The following is a 23045-nucleotide window of genomic DNA, read 5'->3' on the forward strand; positions in this document are numbered from 1 at the left end:
ATGATCCCCAAGATCTTTGGGAAAATACATCTGGCGTGAAAATAAAGCATTTCAGTAAAAGATCATACCAACAGCAATGTGGTGGTGGTAGTGTGATGGTCTGGGGTTATTTTGCTGCTTCAGGACCTGGAAGACTTGCTGTGATAAATGGAACCATAAATTCTGCCATCTACCAAAAAAATCCGGAAGGAGAATGTCCGGCCATTTGTTCGTGACCTCAAGCTGAAACCAACTTGGGTTCTGCAGCAGGACAATGATCCAAAACACACTAGCAAGTCCACCTCTGAATAGATGAAGAAAAACAAAATGAAGACTTCGGAGTGTCCTAGTCAAAGTCCTGACCTGAATCCTATCGAGATGCTGTGGCATGACCTTAAAAAGGCAGTTCATCCTGGAAAACCCTCCAATGTGGCTGAATGACAACAATTCTGCAAAATTCCTCCACAGCGCTGTAAGAGACTCATTGCAAGTTATCACAAACACTTGATTGCAGTTGTTGCTGCTAAGGGTGGCCAAACCAGTTATTAGGTTTAAGGGGTAGGGATGTCCTGATCCACATTTTTGGTTTCCGATCCGATTTTTTTTATAGTCTTGCCAAACTGATCCCGAGCCTTTTTTTTTTTTTTAAATAACAAGCTTTTGTACAATGTGAACTTGTTACAAACTGTGCACTTATAGAGCATTGACCATGGCACCGCTAAAATATCATTGAACCCTTTTAAAGTCCTCAGATGAGACCAATATTTTGTATAGATTGAAATGCTTTGGTCATGGTGCAACATCATTTACCAACAGTTGGCAAGGCACATTCATTTATTTGGAGGCAAATTAGCATAGGGAAACATTCACTGACAGGTTTGGACATTAAACTGCTATTAGTACTTAATAGTGTAATGCAGTTCATTAGGGTCAAATAAACTGCCGAGCTACATAAGAAATTCTTTAATCATTATTTCATCACCTTGAGCGCTTAACTGATCAATAAGTTCACATTATCAGGGTCTTTATAAAGAACTAATTCATACATTTTACATGTCCCAGTGTGCTGGTATGTGTCTGATGGGAAATTAACTGCCTAGTAGTCGACCGCTACTTGTTTCCCCACAAACATATCAGAAGAGCCCTTTTTGTTTTTTCAAGTTCAGCTGTCTCCAACGGGGCAGGCTTGCAAATTGGTCTTTGGTGATCCCAAAGATGTTGCAGAAGTCTGTTTCAGTGAGGTATCTCTGAAAGGCAGTTGACAACATGAAAGAGTACCAGTACACATTTGAGTTTGGATTGTGATCTACTTTTGGAGGGGTTTGTTTCAGTCTATACTGTAAGTAAAACAGAAAATACATGATGCACTGTACATGTACACATGGATAGTGTTAGCAGTCAAGGGTACCTCTCTCTGGGCCGGGTCAACATCACCAGGTAGCTCATTGACAAGCTTGTTGACCAAAACCTCAGCAGGAAAACACCGAAGGCTTTTATCATTTTCCCCACAGCTGTAAACCTAGAAAGATTTAAAGATGCTTTTCCTGTCACACATCCAGATATGTTCTTTTGACATTAAAGTTAGTGTACGTACATTTGCAGCATTAATGGGAGAGTTGACATTTCCAAGCTCCTTTTTCAGCTGCTCATAACTCTTCCCCTCCTTTGAAAAAAAAAAAAAAAAAAAAAAAGACACGTCAGCCTGTCTGAAGTGTGGGCCCGCAGTTTGGTTTTTTATTGTATCGTGACACAATGTAGAAATAAAATGAAACACGGATGCACACAAAAAGGGAAAAATAAAGCAACAAGGCATAATGTGAGGACAAATAGTGGAAATGTCGATACTAATAACGAGGGGTGTCACAAGTTCTCGTGTCACAAGATCTGTCTCGCAAGAACAGGGCAGGAAAAAGCTGCAGATTGTGAACTATGGCATCGCTATTATGAATGATAATACGGTAATATGTATGGGGCAGTGTGCGAGGCATTATTGGAACCGCACATTAAGCGCTTAAAGCACACTATAGACCTTGCAATCCGGCGTTCCCAGCGTCAGTGTCAGCAAGTGATGTGTGGGTGTTTTTTTCCATCGTTAAATGTTCCGGGAAACAAAAACAGCTAGTACGGACAGCTGTCGCCAAGCCAAAGCTGTAGTAATTCTACATTTGATCAAAGTTACTTAAGATTTGTCAGATCAAAACACGTACTGTAGATATTCGGACTTGTCTGCACCCTTATCACTAAGCGGTTCTATTTACGTTCGTTATATTTGGCTTAGCGCACTTTACAAGCACCAGCAAACGCTTCATAACATTATTTCATACATAGAAGAGATCCGTGTTGACAATTTGCCGACATTGTAGCTATATTTAGCGAATAGGGGTGCAAATTACACGTGAAAGTCAGGAAGTGGTTCTTGCTTGTAACCACCGTGTGCACCTCCGATTGTACCTAAGTATTGCTGTGCAATGCCGGTCTGAAAGCTGCATAAACCCCTCCACAATGCAGCTCGATAGAGCCGAGAAAGCAGAACTCAGACACACTCCTCCGTCACCTGGCAACACCTCACACACGTGTGTGTCTAGAGTGTCACAATATCTCGTATCACAACATCTCTCAAGATTAAAATGTGATTAAAAAGATTTCTCGTTCATAAAAAATACTCATGAGCACAAGGCCAGGGACGATAATAAATTATTCACACAATAAAGAAAAAATTAAATACATTTTGCCGGCCTCAATATATTGCCATGTGCATGCTTGTGTTTTCCTCGCCTTTCGCCGCCAAACAGGCAGGAAGAAGGTTCACTGTGTACATTGGTTTCAGCACCTTTCCATGTTTGTTCCATCAAACAATGGCAAATGGAGTGAGACTCTGTCTCGGTGGGTGGAGGCGGGGCCGCTAGCATACACACAGAGTGCAGAAGACTATAACGTAATAGAAATGAAAATACTAGATTGCAATATATTGTCATATTTTTGATATTTTTTCATTGTACTTTTCTGAAAAGTAACGTTAAAATCTCGTCTCGTCTATCGTCTCGTCTTGTGAACTGAGTGTCTCATGACACCCCTAATAAACACACATGAATAGTTTTGAGTTGCACTTACACTCCATTTAGAAGAATCCCAAGCAGTGAACCACCCAGTGAAGGTGAGTGGTTCAAATCCTTGCTTGATCAAAAAGACAGGGGTGTCTGGATCTCTGCCCCCAGGGTGTGTGCGCAGGTACTCCTTAGTGGTAAGCACTGCGTCTTTGCGTTCTACCCTGTTGGACTCTTTACCGATCCAAAGAAACACCTGAAGGCAATTACCATTTTGTTTATCATATATTTTACAATACAACCCTCACAATTCTGCCAACTATTTTTTATTTTATCATGTCAAGGGATAATACTGTAGAAAGTAAACTTGGATATAGTTTGTAGTAGTACATGTACAGCTTGTATAGCAGTATAATTTTACTATCCAGTGAAAATGAGTGAACACAGTCCGTATTGTCTAGATTGCTGGGTTTCATCCACATGACCTCGAGGTGTTTGGGGGGGGGGGCAAACATAAGCTACCAAATACACACTCCATGTTTGTGCAACATTTTGGAAATTAAAGCCAACAACAGTGCATGTCGTTGCTCCAGTTGTGTGACTGTGCATGGTGTGATGCATGAACACATTAAATAGTTGTCAACAAGACGATCGAAAAGCAGTGAAGGCTTATCTTCAGCATCAGACATAATGAAAAGAATGCTTCTAACATTTCTATTTGCCCTCTTACACCACATCATTCTACATGGGTACATTGTTGTATGTGTCCTTCATTGTTTTTCTGCACTGTTTGGCCAAGTCGGAGCTCCATAGCCACGTTTCAGCCCAATTTCACGTACTGTTTCCGTGCTACTCGTAGCCCTGGACCCCGCCACACTCTCCGTGGAGTATCGCACAACATTCTTCCAGGTGGCAGTTATTTGTGCATTGCACACGTTGTAATACGTTTGTTTGCCCCCCATCTCTTTGCGGCGGGGCCGACAACAACCGGATGTGACGACACATGAAACCCTGCAGTACTTAAGACGGCAACACAAAGACTGCGCCGAGATAATTGTATCTTGCGTACAGCCAAGCATGGTGTGCTAGGGTCATGATGGGGTGTGGCACGAGTGCTGCCGGCTTCGTGGAGCTGTTGCTTCATTGAGGGAAATATGAATTCAAATATATTTCCCCTACATTGGGAAACTGGGCTGCATGGCAGTTTTCCAACATGATAAGGAGCCCAAACACACCTCCAAAACGACAAGTGTCTTGCTGAGGAAGCTGAAGGTGCAGCTGATGGAGTGGCTAAGTATGTCTACAGACATCAACCCAATTGAGCACATGTGTGGCATTTCAAGAGTAAGGAAGGTGGAGTAGAGCAAGGTGTCCAACATCCACCAGCTCCACCAGTGATGTCATCATGAAGGAGCGGAAGAGGATTCCAGTAACAACCTGTGCAGGTCTGGTGAATTCCCTGCCCAAGAGGATTAAGGCAGTAAATATAAGGCACAAAATATTCACACTTCGGACATGTTCATCGTGAGGTGTACTCACTTGTGTTGCCGGCTATTTACACGATAATGGCTGTGTGTTGACTAATTTTCAGTGGTTGCGATACAAGCTGTACACGGACTGACCTTGACTACTACCTTAAGAAGATACCTTGAAATAAAAATGTGTGAGATACATTTCGTATGTTTCCCTTCTGTACCTGGTCCCATGTGTCTAGTAACATGACATCATCCTCACTGAGGTCATCCTGCGTGAACTGGGTCACTTCGGTCACAATGAAGCGTCCGGACTTCTCGGAGCATTCAAACAGGCGTGGCTGATGGTCCAAAACGGCCTGCTTCAGTCTGCAGGCACACACAAACACAATCACAGCACTGGAAGCTTCTAATAGCTGTCAGTCATTTACTACCTCTTGTCACAAGCATAAGGAGCTCTGCCTCCGAGTATCTCCCAGAATTCATCGGCCTCTTGGCCCTCTATAACAATCTGTGCATGGATGCTCTGTGTCTTCTGTCCAATCACAGAGCTGAACTCCTTTGCCATGGCCCTCTCATCTCCACTGGCTCCCTAAAATCAAATTCGGTTAACCACAATCATCACAATGATAATGTCACCTGGATTCTTCTCCTGCCTACCTTTCCACACCACATATAAAGTCCAGACTGACTCTTGAGCAGGAACACATCATTGGAGTTGAGAGAAGAGGCCAGTGCTGAAACCTCTATGGCTTTTGTATTGGACGGCTCACAACCATGGACCTGGAACAGCCTTACTGGTGGCTCTGGCTCAAAAGACTCATTTCCAGGTGTAGTCCCCTGACAGAGAATGGGATTATTTTTATGGGGTCCAAAATATCATCTTCTAAACAAAATCTCACTGGGATGTTTCCAGGAAGTTAATAGCGTGCGTGTGTGTGTGTGTGTGTGTGTGTGTGTGTGTGTGTGTGTGTGACAGGAAGGAAAGCTTCACTCACAAGTAGTTTACCACGTTTCAATTTCTAGACTCCATACGATAAGATTATTTCGTACTATCAAAGTCAACTGTTTGGTTTTTTGTGAACTTACATGGCAATGAATTAGGGGTGTCCAGCGGCACAAGGAGCAATGTTCGGCCTGCAGCTTGTTTTTTATTGGCCTTCGGCATATGCTGAAAGTTTAATTAATAATAATATATATCATTAAATGTTAACACTAATAACTATTTGCTTTGACGCTTAGAACACAAAAGCTAAGCTGTGGATGTTTTTTTTGAGTTAGCGTAGCTTGCCCTACATTGGATTGGTTGAAGCATCTTTAATGTACAAAATGTATCAAAGCGGCCAAAAGCATCCTCAGTTTTTCTGAATGCGGCCCTCAGAAGAAAATGTTATAATAAATACTTTAAAAGTTATTATATTATTTGCGGGGGGGAAAAAAAGCAAACGTTGTTATTGAGGACTCTTTAATTTTGATTAATTTGTTGAGAAACTATAAAAATGTTCAAGTGGTCATTTCATTAGAAGATGTAACAACTTGCACACGACACTCTCGTCCTCCATAAAATGGATGGCATACATTGTGTTTGTCCATTCATGCCTTTCTGTGAAGTTTCAGGTATGGGTTCACAATCATACCTCAAAGATGACCATTTTGCCTTTGAAAATGGCCAAAAAATGCTTTGGTTCTTTCCCCATGGTCACTCTCACTTCAACGGGCGCCCCACCGTACCTCTCATCCATATCTATGGCCTGAAGGGCAGAGGCTCCCAACACATTCTGTGTGGCATGTCGCCCCTGAAACATTGCATGATGTCACAATGTGACACCTTCGAAGACTGGAAAAGGATAGACTTGCACAATGTTTTTAGTGTTGAAGCCTCACCTGCCATATGTAGAGCAGGTAACTCTTCTTGTTGTTCATTAGGTAAGTGTAGAGGATCAAGTAGCAGTCTCCTCCATAGAAGTAGCCGTAAGATTGAGGCTGCAAAGGTTCCAGCTCCAAATTCCCAATTCTCCACACCTGGGTGTATCACAGACATGTGCAATTGTATCATGGCTACAATCCAATAATGTAGTTCCTTTGACGTCATTGGATTAGTATAGAACGGCGCCGGAAGACTACAGGGAAGGCACAGCAGCTTGAGAAAAATTAAGAAAAACCTATTTCAAACCAAATCTACAGTATGCTAACTTCACAGTTATGTCGAAAGCAAAAGGTTTTCAATTCATACAGTGAGACTAAACAGAGTCTGAGAAAACTCCACAAAATCAGTTTGTTGGGGACCAGGAGAGTATTATATTACAGTGCCCTCCAGCAGGACTGGAGGGTTTTGCCTGTGAAGACTGCATTTAGAGGTGAAAACAACATGAAAACCAGAGAGCTGTCTATGGGTGGAAAAAAACAAGCCATTGTGCATCTGAATTGAACATTGCACCAACATTGGCCATAGCAACGATTTGGAATGTCCCGAAGAAGATATAAATCACTTGTGTACTAAGTGTCAAAAAACATCAAACAGGTAGACCAAGGAAAACATCAGCAGTTGATGACACAAACATTGTGAGAGCTGTAAAGAAAGAACTTGGTAATGACATCAGAAACCATCTAAACAAGGCAGGAATGGCGGTATCACTATCTACTGTTCAAAGAACACTTCATTGACAAAAATATAATGGTTACACCAGAATATGCCAACCACTCATGAGCAAGTATAGGGAGGTCAGACGGGAATTTGCCAAAAAAGACAGAGATGCCTCAAATATGTATCAGTCCATAAAACTTTTGTCTCTGAATTTTTGAGGCTCCCACACATTAAAAAAACCCCATCAGTATTTACAATAAGGTAAAGGGTTTAACAAGAAATAACCATAAGTGCTAATTTAGATGAATTAATTGGAATGTTTATCTGTTTTATTCTGTGCCTCATAGTCCCCCTCTCCAATAAACAAAAACTATAAGCATTTGTGCTTGTTTTTCTTAATTTCTTAATTCATATTGTCAAGCAAGCAAGCAAGCAACTAACTCCCCGGCTGCTGTGTTCATGTGGCTAAAAGTCATAATAATATTCTCTACAGCTAGCAATGCATGTACCTCCACTTGTCCTGATCCGTCGTCCACCATCCGCTCCTGGGCAGCAATCTGCATCACACTGACATCAAATTTCTCCAGTGTGATGGTAGCTGGGTATGGAAATACAACATTAGCATCCACGTGCAATACCTTGTTTATACTGCATCTATTCTTCTCACTACTGACTTGGAAACGATGTCACATACCAACTTTTCCCTTTGTGTGCACCTTACCAAGACCTTGAGTCTGGTCCTTCACAGACCATGTCTGGAACAGCTGCTTAAAGAGAGCCGACTCTGCTCCGTCATTCATTACCTCCACATTTGTCGTGATGGGATAGTTTTTGACCTTGATAAATTCCTCAAAAGGCCAGTCAGATAATAACAGAATGTGAACATGCTTTGCAGGAGCAAGATGGATGGGTGTGTGTCACTCACCATAGCTCTGCTTATGGCCGTCTGTCTTTCATTTTTGGTAGCTTTCCTCCCCTTCCATACAAACACCTTTGTCCCACCATGGTCCAGGATGTAGCAGTCCTGTATAGATACTTCTTTTTAGTATTGACTGGATGTCTTCTATACTCTACTACTTTACATTTAAAGAAATCAACTTGCGTCATGTCTGAGGAGATCCTGAACCAGTGGTCTCGTTGCAACCTCTGTGATTCTAATACAACCTTCAGCATCAGTGACACTGCCAAAATTGGACAAAAAGTCACACACATAAAAAAGCAAGAGTGAAAACACGACACATCCTTGGTTCTGAGAGCAGCTCACTGGTAAAGAGTGACATTTTCCCTCTGCTCATGGTCAAGGCTTTCTTCAGGAGGTCCGTCTGTCAAAGCGGAGCTTCTCTCTCCAAGAACACCAGTCAGCATGTCCATAATGTCAGGAGAGTCATCCTCTGCGTCGCCCTCAATCACTTTGATTGCCGCCCGACCTCCTCTCTCTCGGTCTCGGATGTCTTTGGCCAACAGCATCCCCTTCAAGGTCAAAAAAGGCAGTCAACTACTGCTGTACAACTTTGTGTTCAGTGATTGGCCAAAAAAGCTAGAGGCAAATACGAATTACAGGATCGCTACTGAGTAGTACTGCTTCCTCAGTAATGTAACAATCTTGTAATTGCTGCAGAGTACTTGAGAAATAATGTACAAATTGTCACTATTTGTGTAGTAAACCAGTAATTACCACTTTGCACTCATAACTGTGCTGTAATAACTACTATTTACTTGTGTAATACCATTAAAATAATTATGAATTATGAAGTTCCTATGAAGTGATTGTAAATAATGCTTAACCATGTAATTACATGCTGTAATTACAGTAAATAATGTGCAACAAAGTAATTGTTGCTAATTAGAATATAATGAGCTTTTATAAGGCTGTTTCCAGGGAAATTGTGCCCTGAGTTGTTGCCAGACGGTGTTTGTCTAATGATGCAGTTAATACTACATAGTACATGTGTGATAATGCACTAATTACGACATACTAAGTGTGTAATATTTTACTGATACCAGCTGATTACAATGAAACAGTTCCTTCTCAGTATTTTTGTGCGGTGATGCCATTCGTACTATACTAAGCAATTGTGCACCGATTACTACAAAAGTTGAATGTAATTTGCTATGGGTATGTATGTGCCCTGCGACTGGCTGGCAATCGGTCCAGGGTGTACCCCGCCTTTCGCCCGAAGCTAGCTGGGATAGGCTCCAGCATACCTCCCTAATGAGAAGAAGCGGCATAGAAAATGGATGGATGGATGGATGGATAGTTGCTACTCAATATTTGTGTGTGGTGATGCAATTAGTATTTGAGGAATAATCCTATTTGACAACATTTGCATTTGAATATTAGAGACATTTTTTAGAAAATAAGGGCAAATGAGGGAAAGTCAGGGAAATTGTAATCTTTCCACCAGAATTTTGACCAGCAATAAAAACATTTGTGTAAAAATGCAGCATGGAGCATTATTCTTGTGGGCGTGGGCCCATCCATTTGCTCACAGCCATCTTACTTGAAGTCTTTCCTGTTTGTAACTCTTGGGTCCATTCCACTGGATGATGGTTTTGCCCGTGTCCAACAAAAACACATCGCCAAGGTTGAAGCTCTTCCAGCTCAGCTCCACCTGAAAAGAGTTAAGAGTTCAAGTCTTTCTACACAAGGTCCTCTGTCCTCGGATGCTACGTAACCACCTGAAAGCATGGCTCACCTCCTTGGCAATCACTCGTTTCTTGCCCTTGACATGAAGCAGCCTCTTGACGTCGTACGTGTTGCTTTCAGTGTGCCTCATGCCTGATGCAACTCCACCCTTCTTGTAACTACATGACACAGGGTGGTGATGATAATGTCTGGGAACATCCAGGTTACATTCCCCACATTCAACACTTTCACTCACATTATTCCCTGCTTGAAATAGCCCTTGAAACCATCTGACTCATGGCCCTGAACCTCCCTGTGTTGGATCGGTGTGGAGCCCAAAAAGTCATCCAGCTGTGTAGTGTAAACTGCTGCTGCACCTTGTTCATCCTGAGACGACTGTGAGCCGATCCAGAAGTGGATGTCATAGCAGAGAGAGCTCTTCATTTTCTGGGTCTGGAGATAGGAAAGGTCACACAAAACAGCATGAGACCTATGATATATATACAGTATGTTTTTTTTATATATGACACGTTCTCGGAATCTACTGGCTAAAAACCTGACAAGGGAGTCAAAATTTTCGGTCGAAGTGCACTCAAACTTGCTTATTGTTCACAATGTTCAGTCACCACCACATCATAAAAAACATGTCAAAAGATAAATGTAATTTTGCCTCATAAATACAGCCTAGCTTCTTGCTTTGCAACTGTGTTAAAAGCAAAACAGAAGGTGTTGAAGGCGCTTCCAACACACAAGCATGACGGCGGTGGACATGAAAGGCAACAATTGTTACTGGGTTTCCCAACTTCCTGTACTTGATCAATATGATCTGTGTAGCAGAAATTGTGTGTGTATTTTGCAAACAAAGCGGCATAGAAAATGAATGGATAGATGAAGCTGCAATTCGGCCTCTGTCCGACAGAGGAGCCCAGAGGGCGGCTGACGTCATTGCAGTGCCACAGAAGGCACCAAATGCGTTGCTCAGATGCAATGCATATAAGAAAACTTCAATTTTTTTTTACTCATTTTACACTCATGTTTGTATATTTCTGAGGTATAATATTTGAGTGTTAAGTTGCTGTGTGATGAGTTTAGTGTTCTTTGTAAGATGATGTTATATTGTTATACTGTTATATATAATGACCTCCTGCAATTTCCAATAGGTTGACAAGCTCGCAGAGCTAGCGGCACAGTATTTAAACCAATTAGTCGTAGTTCTGAAGTAAAGGGAGATGTCACGAGATTACAACGGAGCCATAAATTAGCCACACGGTTGTACACGCCGCAGAGTTCCAAGTTTAAGAAAAGTAGCGGTTTATACACCGGAAATTACAGTAATATCAGAACCACTTAATAAAACCATGCTATTCCTGCCAGTTTTTTTTTTTCCAATATCCAGGATTAAATCATTAATCAAGAAAAGACCAAACATTATCCAAGATTCATTCAGATATCACTATACCTCAATAATGTAACAATTAGAAGCATGCAATTTCCATTTTACCTTCGACAATTTCAAAATATACATAGTATAGGAGATCCTTGCAAAGATCTCTGCAGGTTCGGAGAACATGTGACATACATTTTTAAAATACATATATATATAAATGAAATTAAATCGGTAATTCATTAAAATAAAGTTAAAAAGTATCATCTGAAATAATAATATATATAAAATAATTTTTTATTTGGTGGCCACTGAAAAGCACCATGAAATGATAATAAATGAAATCTGTCACAGTGACCCATCAAGAGGAGGTGGGCAGGATCAAAGATCCGGTTGGTAACAGGGATTGGAGCTGATAGTTTGCATGGCTAAAAGTAACTCGGTGTCGGCCGTGTCAGTCATAACTCATCACGTGACCTACAGTAGCAAAAAAATAAAAATAATTGAGTCATATTTTACTTACATAGAGAAGCACATAGCAGTCACCCTCATAAAAGTGTCCATAAGATTTTTCAGGGACTTGAACGAGCTCCATTTTCTATCACACAAAGACAGAAAGTCTGTTTCTACTATTACTTCTGTAACAGTATTCACCCCCTTGTTTAGTCAGCATCCAGTAGGGAAACTACACAAATCAAATTACCTCAATTCTCCAGATTATAATCCCAGGGGTGTGAGTTACGGCTCGAAATGCGTACTCCATGTTGCAGTTGTTTTGGTACTTCGCTTTTCTTGCTTGTTGATTTTCCCCGAAAGTCTTTGGTGAAACACACATTACAATAAATTACTCTTAACATACAGTACAAACATAGAACAATAGGAAAGGAAAAGAAAACTAATCATGATGTAAAGCATACCTTCCAACAGAAGATCCTTATTTAGTTGATAACTCAAGTCCTCCAATCCTCTTCACTTCAGTGACCCTAAATGATTTGCATGAATTTGCGTGTTTCGGGACCTTTCACAAAGTTCTGCCCAATCACAGAGGAAGACACAACATGCCGTAGGCAAATTGGTCCAAAAGAGACAGAAATTCAAAGTGCATACACAGACACAAACATTTTACACATCGTGTTTATGTCGTGTAATTAAAAGACGTCGGATGATATTATTTAATATCCATCCATCCATTTTCTATACCGCTTCTTCCTCATTAGGGTCGCGGGGGCATGCTGGAGCCTATCCCAGCTGACTTCGGGCGACAGGCGGGGTACACCCTGGACTGGTCGCCAGCCAATCGCAGGGCACATATAGACAAACAACCATTCACACTCACATTCATACCTATGGACAATTTAGAGTCGCCAATTAACCTAACATGCATGTTTTTGGAATATGGGAGGAAGCCGGAGTACCCGGAGAAAACCCACGCACACACGGGGAGAACATGCAAACTCCACACAGAAATGCCCAGGGGAGAATCGAACCCAGGTCTTCCCGATCTCCAAGCTGTTACTGTGTTGGCCAACGTGCTAACCATTAGACCACTGTGCGGCCGATATTATTTAATATTCCAAATGTAATTATGCATTCATATTAGCAGTTGTTAAGTACTACCATGGTACCTAAAACCTGCACTGTACAGGGTTGCAAAAGAGTGACATTTTCAAGTACATTTCCTGGACATTTTACATGGAATTTAGCTGTGAAAATTTTGAATTATTGAAAGACAAAAAATATCGAGGTGACTTAATGACAAATAACTTTGAAAATAAGCCAAAAAACATGAATAAGAATGTAATAAACACAAAGTGGTTCCAATTTTTTTTGCATGTTTGACACACTTAAATGTTTCAGATCATGAAATGTAGATTTGGATTTTTTTTCTCTCTTAATAAAAAGCCTCATTTAAAAACTGCATTTTGTGTTCAGTTGTGTTGTCATTGACTAATATTTAAATTAGTTTGATGATCTGAAACATTTAAGTGTGACAAACAGGCAAAAGAAAAGAAATCAGGACGTGGGCAAACACTTTTTCACACCACTGTATATCGTAGAATCTACTAGATAATAAAGTTCCTAAGTTTTTGCTGAATAAAAACAAAAGTAGTTAATATGAATAACTATTAAAAAGTTGACTGACTGTAGTATGTGCGTTCAAACGCATACAGGACTTTAGGAATGACGCGTATGCAGCGGGTGTGCCCTCAATATTCTTACACTAAGACGTGTGCTGCTAGAATTTGCATTTTGCACATTTGGATTTTAATGAGGTTTTACGTAGAGAAGAAAAAGAGAAGGCTTCTTAGCTTTAGCCATCAGGAGGGCATGACAGTGTGAATGCCTGAGAGAAATTTTTACCAGATTTTGGCTTTTGTAGCTTGTGGTCTAAAACTTTTGATCAGGCGATAAACAGCCTATTTCATTTTTTGTTGTTTAAATTACAAGTTCCAAATGTTTTATTGTCTCACTCCCCCTTCTTGCTTTTGCATATTGTAGCTCTACGTAAAACCTCATTAAAATCCAAATGTGCAAAATGGAAATTCTAACAATTTTTCAACTGGTCTGAAGATTTTGATCAGGTCTGTATTGCTGTACTCATAGTACACCTTTAAACTATTTGTAACCTCTTTAAGCCTGCATGGCTCTGAAAAACATTAGAATTACATAAATACATTATGGAAAATTATATATTTCCAGTTTAGATCACTAAAAGGGCACTATTCACCCTTCTCCAACATGAATATACTACACTATTCATCATTTAGTACAGTTAATAGATACAAACACTGGGCACACCAATAAACTCACTGGAAAACAATGTGGTCAGCAAGTTAGAAGAGCTGACCTTTACAGCAGGCATCCTTCCACCAGATGGAACATTTATTTTAAATATGCCTCACAAATGAAATCACCTTGTGGAATATACTGTAAAACGTTAATACTTAAGACCATTTTTTCCAGCACTTTTCTCCTCACATGTGCCTCTCCTGGAAATTATATCATGCAAGTTAAATGAATGACACAGCGATTTGAAAGTACTGGAAAATGGTTAGGAACCGAGTATGCCACCTAAGTCTTTTTTCCAACAGTGTGGGGGAAAGTACCTCAAGAGGTGACTGTTCCGTACGTCTTTCTGATCTTTGGAGGCAATTACAGAGCAACAGACTACTTGCTTACGACTAATCACACCAAATTACAGTGTTGTCTTCCCTGCAGAAATAAGTCCTGTAATTCAAAACCTAAACCTCAACATCCATTATCATATCCAGTAAACTGACACAGGAAGCTATCATTCATGTGAAGTAATAAATATAACAAAGAATCCTGTGTGTATGAGAAGGATTTCATCTGGTAGAATTGTTAACATGAGCGTCATGTCAGCATTCACACTAGTGTTAGTCGGCAGTAAAAAAAAACAAAACATGTTACACTTACCATTCCTCAATGGATTAGAAAATACCGGAATTATTTAGAATATGGGTACGCTTTAAACCTGATCACTTTGTAGTATTGCACTTTTAAGATCATGGGTTGAAAGGCAATGATGGCGTAAAGAAAAGACCAGTCTTCCTCAATGTCATGCTTTATGTTGCTCACAGCCACTAGGGGGCATACCCTCAGAGCTTGAATGGTTTTACCAGGTCAAACAACTTCAATGTGGATCTAAATTTACAAGGAAAATATCGTACAAAATGTAATTGAGAAGTCAGAACCCAAAATGGGTCCACAGCAATGGAAATTATTGTTCAAAGTGGTAGTTATCAAAGGGAAGATTTGCTCCATGTTTGTGGTTATAGAGTGCAGTACTTGGCTGCATCCAGCAGAGGCACCGTTGAGTTGGTCTCAACCATTTCGCAATAACAGACAAAAACAATATAATGTCCGCTGTGGGCTACATCCATGCAGACCCCCTCAGATATTTCTTCAAATAAAGATATGGGGGAACACACTTTACTAAGGGTTTAATGCTTCAAAAATAACCGTATTGACCTTAATATAAGACAACCCCCCTTTTTCATGACCTGTTCGGACAAAAACAAAATGGGGTGGGGGGGTCTATATTGTAGTCTACAATAAAAAGGACATCTTATTTCTTAGATCCTCAACAGTTTATTGATCGCCAGTATATTAAAGGTGATTTGGTCTCCAATCTACAATATTAAAACTTTGTAAAACATTTTTTTGTTGAACCGAATAAAATGATTGCCGTTCATGGCATTCAGTCACCACTGTCTCGTAGACGCGTACATGTCACTCGGGCACATACACAACAGCAGTCTCAGAGAAGTGACCGAGAATTGTTGTCATTGTGTGGTTCTGATAGGCATACATTCAATAAAAGCTAACATGAGTAGCCAACCACTATTATTAGCTGACCGTAATTACAACTAATGCGCGTGGGTGTGTGTGTGTGTGTTGCGAGGGGTGTGGCTTGCAATGTCAGAGCAAGCAGAGGGACTTGCCCACACTTTTTTTCAAGTGTTTGTCATAGATGCATGACTTCAGGTCACTGGAGTGTGGGAGTTACGCGCTGCGAGCTTGGGGAGAAGTTGTTTGGTGCCACCTGCTGGTATACTTGTATTAATCTCTAGATCCTGAATATGAGATGAGACGTCTTCTTTAGAAGAGATCAAATACAGTTTTATATTCAGGTCAGTATGGGTCACCTTTCGCGGATTCGCAGATTTTTTTCCTTTTTTAAAATTTTTTATTACCGCCTATGAACGCTGTCAAAGGCCGAGCCTGGCCCTTTAAGAAGTTGGGAAGTTGAGTGTCTAGCTCTTCCCTTTCTCGTCTGTCTGCACCACCCATTGTTTTCTGCCTCCTGATTGGCTGTACACCATTGTCAATCAATCTCCTCCGTGCCATCCTGCCATTTCTCTTGTGTCATCGCTAGCTTGCTTGCTAGCTTGTAAATAAATCTTTGGTTCTATGCAGCAATATGTATGTAAAAACAAGGATACAGAAACGCTACAGTACAGCACAACGACACAGGAGTAAAATACGCGTGACTTAATAATTTCTTGTGTTGATCAATAAGGTTGATCATTAAAATTCAAACAAAGGTTTGAACTTTTTTGAGAGAAATGTGAGAAAATGTTATTGCCTTTCTGAGAAAGGTGTGTAAAGTGTATGGTGAGGGGTTTTACAGTCTTAAAACATATATAATAATTGTAAAAAAAAATTAAATTGGCTGCTTTGTGGATTTCACTTATTGCGGGAAATTTTTGGAACATATCCCGATAAACGAGGGAACGCTGTAATAATTGATCATTTATTTTCACCAGTCAAGGGTGTACCCCGTCTCTCGCCCGAAGTCGGATAGGCTCTAGCATGCCCCTGTGACCCTAGTGAGAATAAACGGCATAGGAGATGGATGACTGGATGGATAATTTATTTTCCCCCATATTATTAGTCATGAATTTTTTGATTTTGTTATTTAGCATGGCGAGAGCATTCCACACATTGGAGCGTTTTATTTGTATAGTGGTCTTTCCATCCATTCCACCAAAAGGTGATCGTACCACATACATTTGAATATCCTGCTACAACCATTTACCTTCCTGGTTCCTGAGTGAGTCATCAGGTAGAAGCCATAGACAAAGCAAGGAGGACAGGCCTGTGCCTTCCATCTCAACCAGATGTCATTGGCTCCTCCCAGTGAGCTCAGCTGGCTGGACATTCCAGCCCACCTCTGGGAATCTGCTGGCTCCTCCACATTCTCACCAGTCTAAGAAACAGCAGGAGGAGACACAATGAGAGGACTCGTAGTCTTGATTAGTCTGATGTGCTTCTCAAGCGCGCAGCACCAAGCCCTGATTGACTACTTGGAGCGGAGGCTGCTTGCCATTGAGGTAAGGCTCTCACCTCTCGTCTTACTGTTGAGCTCTGTGCGCCACTGGGAAACTTCCAGGAATAGGGCAATGGAATGCAGATGTGAGGAAAATGCTGAAAAGTTCCGCTCTTATAAACGTGCGCTGACGGGATTCTGGGCTAAATTATGCTCCATGTATATACATTTTTACATAGGAGGAACGTAAGATGAAGCAAGGATGACAGATGAATTAAAATACCTAACACTACATGGTTGAAACTGTACAAGTGGGAATAAAGTTATCAGGCAACATCCTGTAAGGGAGATGAAAATAGCTCCAAGCATGCATTCATTATACAGTAGCTGTCTACAGTATTTTGTATTACTACTGAATAACTTTGTCAGGGAATATTGTATCGTAGCAAACACAAAATATGTCACTAAAATCCCTGTCAATTTTCTTCTTTCAAATTCCTTGCTGTTTATTTTAATTATGTATAATCACCTGTAGAGAAAATGTCAATTCATTTCTCATCTCTGCTGAGAGCTCAGGTTTCTTAAACTGCTCGATGTTGGTGCTTTTCTTCTGAATGAAAATTCATGTGGGATGAAAGCATGTCTTCTTCATCGTAATGCAGTCCGTCCTTGGTTTTCGAACGCCCCAGTTTTTGACAAAAATTTTAACCAAAATTTTGCCTCGGTTTTCATACACTGTCTCGGTTTTTGTACAATCGTGCACACAACAAACAGTTTGGCCTGTACTGTGTCATTCCGTGGAATGGAGTGCCCACACAAAGTATCCTATGAGTTGGTTGTTCACTGTCCATGCATTTTTAAAAAATGTTTTTATTGAGTGCGGCTGCTAAACAACCCGCCATGGGGCCAAAGAAAGTCGGCTCATTCGTTTCTTGCCATCATCACCAACAAGAGTTCAATAAAGGTAAAAATTATGTTAAATGTTCATTTGTCCATTCCATTCGTCATTTTTAATTATTTTTGCTTTGCTTCAGCCATGTAAAACTCTAATTAGTCTCTATCAAATGTATTTTTTTGTTCATATTTTTGGGTGTCTGGAATGGATTATTTGGATTTACATTCTTTCTTATGGGAAAAATTGCCTCGGTTTTTATACATTTCAGTTTTTGTCTGACCTTTTGGAACGCAAAAAATAACAAACCGCTGTACTTGTTTACCAATTTGTTGACCGAATCCTAAAACACTTGTCAATTGTATTTATAAGACATTTTTTAATCAATTTATCTGACCTGTTCGTCAAAAAAACACTAGGACCGCATCTCCCTGTGGCATGAACAAGCCACCCGCTATGCCTCGGAGCTGCGGGAGCTCAAACAACAGATGGTTTCCCAGCTGGAGAACCTGGACAAAGAAAAAGAGACACTCCGCGTGAACCTGGACAGCATGGGAACAAGAGTGGACCGGGTCGAGAGAGAGCTGGATTACTTGGAGACCCAGAATGGGGCTCAGCCTTGTGTTGATGTGGATGACAAGCTGATAGAGCAGCAGGTGACACAAGTGCAGGAGAAACAGAAGACGAAATACTTCAAACTCACTGGTGAGATTCTATTGCGCTCTGTTTATTTTTATTTACTGTTTACTGCAAAACACACTATAATTACTTTATATAAATGTTTTTGGCAGTTTAGAACAGGGAAAAAAAGCATCTACAACATGATAAATTGCTCTGACAATATAAATCATACAATTGTAACTAATTAGCTGGTGCAGTAGACCATTTTTTTAGGGTACTTTTACCTGGGTTTGTTTTTCTTGCTAAGCCCCTTGTTTCTGGGTGGCCTTTGAGGAGCGCAAAAGTCAGATAAATGGACAAGGAGAGTTGGCAGAGACAGGAAGTCAGATAAACACATACAAAGAAAATTCTTCTTCAGATTTTTTCCACATTAGTTTCAGTGATAGCAAATGAGATAATACTTCGCATGAAATGGAAATGGTACATATCAGAATGAAAAAACAAATAATGCTAAGACTTTAACCGCAGTGCCATTTGCTGGATCCGCCCGCGACATTCGTTCCAATGCTAAAATACCACAGCTAAAAATTGGCCGTTTTAAAATGAAATACAATCTATTATTAAGTACAATTCAATAATTCTATTGAATTATCTTTGCAGTGCATGCGATTCTGTATTCTGTTTTCATGGCGATGGACTGTAAGTATAATATATCAAATACAGTAGGTTATGTTCCGAGGCCACCCGCAAAAGATGAAAAACCACAATTAAATGATACGCCCATAAAAATGTCCTCCCTCTCCAAACCTGCTAGCTTGACGTTGACGTTCTCCTCTGATTTTGGATCGTTATTTGCAATAAAAGTAAATTGGATTGGCTTCAGCTCCAGATCCCTGCCCATCTCTCCTCAATTAGAACGCTAACAAGCTAAATGCATAAAAGCACAATCCAAGTTTAAGCCCTAAATATGCCTCAGACACTTATTACGTAAATGTATTGTAAGTTCTAAAAGGTATACAGAATGTATTCACAAGTGGCTAGCAGTGGTACACAGCTCCCTTGCACCACAGGCCACTGGGTCGTCCCGGCTCGCTGTCGGAGAAGGCGTTTCTCCAAGCCGCGTCTACATAATCCACACTGCTTGCCTGTTTTAATTACAGTAACGACTTACGATCATACATTAACACTGTGTTCACCTCGCTGCAAGTTCTGAAATGTATTCTGTTTATTTTATACATTAATATCACATACTTAAAAATATTACAGACTCACTGTAGGTTGAATGAGAGGTTCTGTAGAGAAAACTGCCTATTTTCAGAGAATAAATAAATACATTTTTGACCCACAATCTATGAATATGCAGAGCAAAATCCCAAAGCCCATTTTTGGGAAAAAATATTTTTGAAGACAAAATTATTGTTTTGTGAAAATCATGTTTTCTTTGTGAGTGAAATCATATGTCATCATATTTAATTATACGGATTTCTTAGCTACTGATTATTTACCATTATCTTAAAATTGGATTAATAAATGAACAAATGATTGCTGTTTCATGGTTGACTATGGCCCATTATGAGTCAAAAAAGATTGAAAGACAAGTCATGAATCGTATTCTGGTCAGTAGGTGTCAGTAATGACACAAAACATTGATGAGACATGACATTACATGAAATTACCTTAACACTGCATGTAGTCAACCATGGCATGTCTGACATAGAGTGGAAAGAAGTTTCCCTATTCCATGTGGAAGTGGTAAGTTTTTTTTTCTTCCCCACTCCGTTTGAAACCCTTACTTAAATTTAGATTACATAAATTGGAGGCTAAGTAGTTAGCTCGCTAGCATGCTGTTCAGCTGTGGCCGTCTCTTGTGTCCCTGCAGTGATCCCGTAGCCTGCGTATTAGCAATGTGGTGTAAACAAAGAACAATAGGAGTGTAAAGAGTGTCCACAAGGCTCTAATAATAAAATAAAATTATTTAGAAAGTCATATTGTCTATGCTCCAACTACAAAAATATTTAATTTATTAATGTTGAATCCTACTTCGCGAATATTCGCTTATCGTGGTCAGGTCTGGAACCAATTAACCGTGATAAATGAGACAATTGTTAGACGGTTGTGTTTCTCTTGTTAGACTGCAGCGACATGATCTCCACCATAAAGGCCATGAAGATCTTGAAGCGAGTCGGAGGGTCAAAGGGCATGTGGACCAGAGACACCGGTGGGGGCTCGGGGAAGGTCTTCATCTTCAACGGGACCGATAAAGACACAATCTTTGAGTTTTCGACCGTGCAAGATTTCACTCGCTCGCAGGGCCTGTCTGAGTCAAGGCAGCTGAAACTTCCCTCTGCCTGGAGTGGAACAGGCCACGTGGTCTACAATAATCACGCCTACCTCATCACACAGGCAGACGAGGTGACGCTGGTCAAATACGACTTGAGAAACAAGTCTGTGGCTGACAGTGCGGTGTTCCCAGTCCAAGACCATGTCCCAGTGTATAACCTGAGCCCTGAGACAGTGATGGACTTGGCCGTGGACGAGGAAGGTCTGTGGGCCATTTACGCAACACATCAGAGAGAGAAGCACATCTCTCTGGCCAAAATAGACGCCACCTCGCTGGGCATCGAGCAGATGTGGGACACAAACTGTCCGAGAGAGAACGCGGAGGCGGCTTTTGTCATTTGTGGGACACTTTACGTGGTTTACAACACCAAGCAGCCCGGACGCTCACGTGTCCAGTGCTTGTTTGACATCAACGATATGGTGAGCAGTGATGACATGCCGCTGCTTTACTTCCCCAAACGCTACGGAGCTCATGCCAGTCTCAAGTACAACCCGCTAGAGCAGCTGCTCTATGCATGGGATGATGGCTACCAGATTCTCTACAAACTTGTCATGAAGAAGAAACTTGAGGTTTAACACCTCAAGTAACCAAAACCTCCAACCCACATTTTGGTAGCTATGAAGTAGTTGTCTTAACCTACTGGCCAGTGAAATTCACTTTTTTTTTTTTTTTAAATCCACATCTTTTGTACTTTTGTCCTTTTTTGTATTAGTCACAATGAGTTTTGTTAATATGTCTGTGTATTCTTCAACTGCTGACAACCTTCTGGCATACAGGGGGATCATGAACTTATTACTTCTCTTGTAGTGACATTTTGCTTTGTCATAGAACTTTGCCTCACTAACTCGTTAATGTAAGCCCTGGTTGCAATGGTTGCAGAGTGTAAATAGCTGCAAGCACTTCCTCTGGATACAAATTTCCTGCCGCTTCGCAGTTAAGCCACTGCTCTTACATGACTACTTTGCTTGCCTGTTTGTGATTATAGCTCATTAGGGGAAAAGCCAACCTGGCTAGCGTTTACATAATCTATTTTTATTGAAATGCAAATATGGGTTAAATCCCCCATGTATGTGTGTGTGTTACATCAAATGTAATCAATGTAATCAAAAGTAACTGCAGTGCTTCAAAACAAATACGACCCACATTTCATAATGTCAGCAATCATTAATCGGGCATCTTTTTAGCTGGCGAGCTCAAAGCTACATTAGTCTGCATTGATTTTAATGGTATCTGCTAGCTGGCTAGCACGCTCATGTTTCCTTCGTCATACTTATTGGGCTTGAGTGAACCACATGTGAGCAGGTTTTTCACCAAATAAAATCAATTACAGTCATTAACATCTTGCCAATTGTGCAGATTAATCAACAGAGTGTAGTAGTAGTAGTAGTTTTAAGCACAATTTATAAACGTCTTCTTTATTAGTTTAACACAAAAATGTCAAACTTAAATGTGAAGATTTTTAATAATCATTTTCTTCTATTGAAGCACACTGCTTCACTTGGCGACATCTAGCGGTCAAAAGATGAAATAATACTGAATCAAAAAAATATTGAAAACAAAATATTGTCCTACTGAAAGTGTGGTTAACTATTTTTTAAATAGTGGTTTCCTGTATGAACATGTCTATGCAAATATATATACACATACATACGTGTATATATATACACACACACACACACACACTGCTCAAAAAAATTTGAGGAACACTTCGAAAACACATCAGATCTAAACTGGGGGGAAAATGATCTTGAATATCTTTCCTGATAATAAGTGGGTGATGTATTAGTAACAAAATGATGCCACATAATTTGATAGAAATGAAAATGATCCCCCTGTAAAGGGGGGAAATCAAAGACACCCCAAAAATGAAAGTGAAAAAATGATGCAGCAGACTGGTCCATTTTGCCAAAATGACATTGTAGCAACTCAAAATGATTCTCAGTAGTTTGTGTGGCCCCCACGTGCTTGTACGCATGCCTGACAACGTCGGGGCATGCTCCTAATGAGACTACGGATGGTGTCCTCGGGGATCTCCTCCCAGATCTAGACCAGGGCATCCATGAGCTCCTGGACAGTCTGAGGAGCAACCTGGCGGCGCCGGATGGACCTAAACATAATGTCCCAGAGGTGTTCTATTGGTTTTAGGTCAGGTGAACGTGGGGGCCAGTCAATGGTATCAATTCCTTCATCCTCCAGGAACTACCTGCATACACTAGCCACATGAGGTCGGGCATTGTCGTGGACCAGGAGGAACCCAGGTCCAACTGCACCAGCGTAGGTTCTGAAAATGGGTCCAAGGATTTCATCC

The 23045-nt window shown here is 40.6% G+C and overlaps 2 protein-coding genes across 2 annotated transcripts; one reads left to right on the forward strand and one right to left on the reverse strand.

Moving 5' to 3' along the window:
* Positions 1 to 822: 822 nt before the first annotated feature.
* On the reverse strand, positions 823 to 12724 carry avil (advillin). Its single transcript, XM_054784406.1, has 20 exons — positions 12007 to 12724; positions 11793 to 11906; positions 11613 to 11687; positions 9962 to 10158; positions 9776 to 9884; positions 9581 to 9691; positions 8344 to 8549; positions 8182 to 8260; positions 8005 to 8103; positions 7774 to 7927; positions 7589 to 7677; positions 6380 to 6517; positions 6133 to 6291; positions 5156 to 5335; positions 4930 to 5087; positions 4720 to 4864; positions 3091 to 3279; positions 1574 to 1642; positions 1388 to 1498; positions 823 to 1226 (listed from the first exon to the last, which is right to left on the reverse strand). Exons 2-20 carry the CDS (start codon positions 11850 to 11852, stop codon positions 1113 to 1115), a joined length of 2442 nt encoding a protein of 813 aa, XP_054640381.1. The 5' UTR covers positions 11853 to 11906; positions 12007 to 12724; the 3' UTR covers positions 823 to 1112.
* A 4010-nt stretch (positions 12725 to 16734) lies between these two features.
* olfml3b (olfactomedin-like 3b) lies at positions 16735 to 22125 on the forward strand. Its single transcript, XM_054784875.1, is given in 5 exon segments — positions 16735 to 16764; positions 16766 to 16829; positions 16832 to 16947; positions 18195 to 18480; positions 20528 to 22125. Coding segments are annotated over 5 exon segments (1281 nt in total). The 3' UTR covers positions 21313 to 22125.
* The last annotated feature ends 920 nt before the right edge of the window (positions 22126 to 23045 follow it).

Source organism: Dunckerocampus dactyliophorus, chromosome 8 (assembly GCF_027744805.1).
Source record: "Dunckerocampus dactyliophorus isolate RoL2022-P2 chromosome 8, RoL_Ddac_1.1, whole genome shotgun sequence".
Classification (NCBI taxonomy): domain Eukaryota; kingdom Metazoa; phylum Chordata; class Actinopteri; order Syngnathiformes; family Syngnathidae; genus Dunckerocampus; species Dunckerocampus dactyliophorus.